This window comes from Leucoraja erinacea, unplaced genomic scaffold (genome assembly GCF_028641065.1).
Source record: "Leucoraja erinacea ecotype New England unplaced genomic scaffold, Leri_hhj_1 Leri_286S, whole genome shotgun sequence".
NCBI lineage: Eukaryota > Metazoa > Chordata > Chondrichthyes > Rajiformes > Rajidae > Leucoraja > Leucoraja erinaceus.
The window spans coordinates 142,501-145,000 of record NW_026576187.1 but is presented as its reverse complement, the minus strand read 5'-3'; the positions used below and the strand labels follow the sequence as shown (position 1 = coordinate 145,000).

General features: G+C 53.0%; 1 protein-coding gene across 1 annotated transcript in view; it reads right to left on the bottom strand.

The window, feature by feature from the left end:
* The window catches only part of LOC129693412 (roundabout homolog 1-like), a gene marked incomplete at its 3' end in the record, with an annotated part of 146,176 nt that overhangs the window by 17,380 nt on the left and 126,296 nt on the right, over positions 1 to 2,500 (bottom strand). The window contains exons 5-6 of the mRNA XM_055630237.1: positions 2,160 to 2,298; positions 753 to 880 (exon numbers count right to left, since the gene is read on the bottom strand). Coding sequence (XP_055486212.1) covers positions 753 to 880; positions 2,160 to 2,298 — 267 coding nt within the window. The remainder of the gene's footprint in view (positions 1 to 752; positions 881 to 2,159; positions 2,299 to 2,500) is intronic.

The following is a 2,500-nucleotide window of genomic DNA, read 5'->3' as shown; positions in this document are numbered from 1 at the left end:
ACGTTTCGGGCCGAAACCCGGAAGGGTTTCGGCCCAAAACGTTGCCTATTTCCTTAGCTCCATAGATGCTGCTGCACCCGCTGAGTTACTCCGGCACTCTGTGAAACGTCACCTATCCATGTTCTCCACAGATGCTGCCTGACCCGCTGAGTCTGTCTTTACGTATCCAGACCATCTGGAAGATCATGTCATCTCCTGACCTGGCCACAGAGCACCAAGTCCTCACCTGGCTGTTTGAGGGAAGGGGGACCTTCACGTCAGGCCCCTACTGTGGAGTCAGAATCTCCCCCCCACCCACGCACACACACACACACACACAACCTTCAAACTTCTCATCCTCACACCTCTCTCCACTCACCTTCTATCCCTCTCCCTCTCTCCCTCTCTCTCTCCCTCACTCTCTCCCCCTCTCTGTCTCCCTCTCCCTCCCTCTCCCTCTCTCCCTCTCTCTCACCCCCTCTATCCCTCTCTCCCTCTCTCTCCCTACCACCTCCCTCCACTCTCCTGTTTCTCCTTCTCTCTCTCCCCCTCTCCCTCTCACCCTCTCTCTCTCTTCTCCCCCTCTCTCTCTCTCCCTCTCCCTCGCTCCCCTCTCCCTCTCTCTCTCCTCCTCTCTCTCCCCTCTCTCTCTCTCCCTTTCTCTCTCTCTCTCTCCCTTTCTCTCTCTCCCCCCCCCCCCCCCCCCCCACTCCACCCCCCCCCCCCCCCCCCCCGTGTCACTGCGGCCAGCCGGGCAAGTGTCCACTACTCACCATGAACGGTCAGTGTGGCCGAGGCCTCTGTTTTGCCCACCATGTTGTCGGCCACACACGTGTAAGTGCCCACGTCCGCCCCGGTCACGCGTGTGATGACCAGCGTGTTGCCCCCTTGGATCTCGGACCTGGGGAGGAGACGACCACTGATTAGAGGGCTGAGCCCGGTCAACATGCCATTCAATGTGATCATGGCTGATCATCCACAATCAGTTCCCCTTTCAATGCTGGGTGGATTAGGAGGCGTTAGCTACAGGCAGAGACAGGCCCTTCGGCCCAACTCCCCCACACCGGCCAACATGCCCCATCTATACTAGTCCCACCTGACTGCGTTTTGGCCCGTATCCCTCCAAACCCGTGTGGTGAGACCACACCTGGAGTATTGCGTACATTTTTGGTCTCCTAATCTGAGGAAAGACATTCTTGCCATAGAGGATTTGAGTATAGGAGCAGGGAGGTTCTACTGCAGTTGTACAGGGTCTTGGTGAGACCACACCTGGAGTATTGCGTACAGTTTTGGTCTCCAAATCTGAGGAAAGACATTCTTGCCTTAGAGGGAGTACAGAGAAGGTTCACCAGACTGATTCCTGGGATGTCAGGACTTTCATATGAAGAAAGACTGGATAGACTCGGCTTGTACTCGCTAGAATTTAGAAGATTGAGGGGGGATCTTATAGAAACTTACAAAATTCTTCAGGGGTTGGACAGGCTAGATGCAGGAAGATTGTTCCCGATGTTGGGGAAGTCCAGAACAAGGGGTCACACAGTTTAAGGATAAGGGGGAAATCTTTTAGGACTGAGATGAGAAAAAAAAAATTCACACAGAGAGTGGTGAATCTGTGGAATTCTCTGCCGCAGAAGGTAGTTGAGGCCACACAGTTCATTGGCTATAGTTAAGAGGGAGTTAGATGTGGCCCTTGTGGCTAAAGGGATCAGGGGGTATGGAGAGAAGGCAGGGATGGGATACTGAGTTGGATGATCAGCCATGATCATATTGAATGGTGGTGCAGGCTCGAAGGGCCGAATGGCCTCTACTCCTGCACCTATCTTCTATGTTTTTATCATAGGTGATATCAAGAGGGAGTTAGATGTGGCCCTTGTGGCTAAAGGGATCAGGGGGTATGGAAAGAAGGCAGGTACAGGATACTGAGTTCGAAGGGCCGAATGGCCTACTCCTGCACCTATTTTCTATGTTTCTATATCCATGTACCTGTTTGTTAAATGCAAGGGGCGGTGGGTGAATGGAAGGGAAGTGGTCGAGGCAGGGACTATCGCGAGGTTTAAGAAACATTCAGACAGGTCCGTGGGTTTGGACTCTAAACTGTCCACCCATGAGCTGGGTTGTGGTTCCGCTCTTCCCACCAACCTCATTGAGGACATCGCGCTTTTCTCTTTTTCATATTTCACCTGAGTTTGGGCAGTACACCGTCCTCCTTCCTCCAATGCACGCTGGGCGTTGGGTCACCCCGAGCCTCGCACTTGAATTCCACTGTCTCGTCCACGAGCAAGACCTGGCTGTTTGGTTTCTTCACGAACGATGGTCGCTCTATGGGGGGGTCAACAACATCAGAGGTCAACAACGTCAACAAGAGGTCAACAACATCAGAGGTCAACAACATCAGAGGTCACCAAAATCAGAGGTCAACACCATCAGAGGTCAACAACATCAGAGGTCAACAACATCAGAGGTCAACACCATCAGAGGTCAACAACATCAGAGGTCAACAACATCAGAGGTCACCAACATC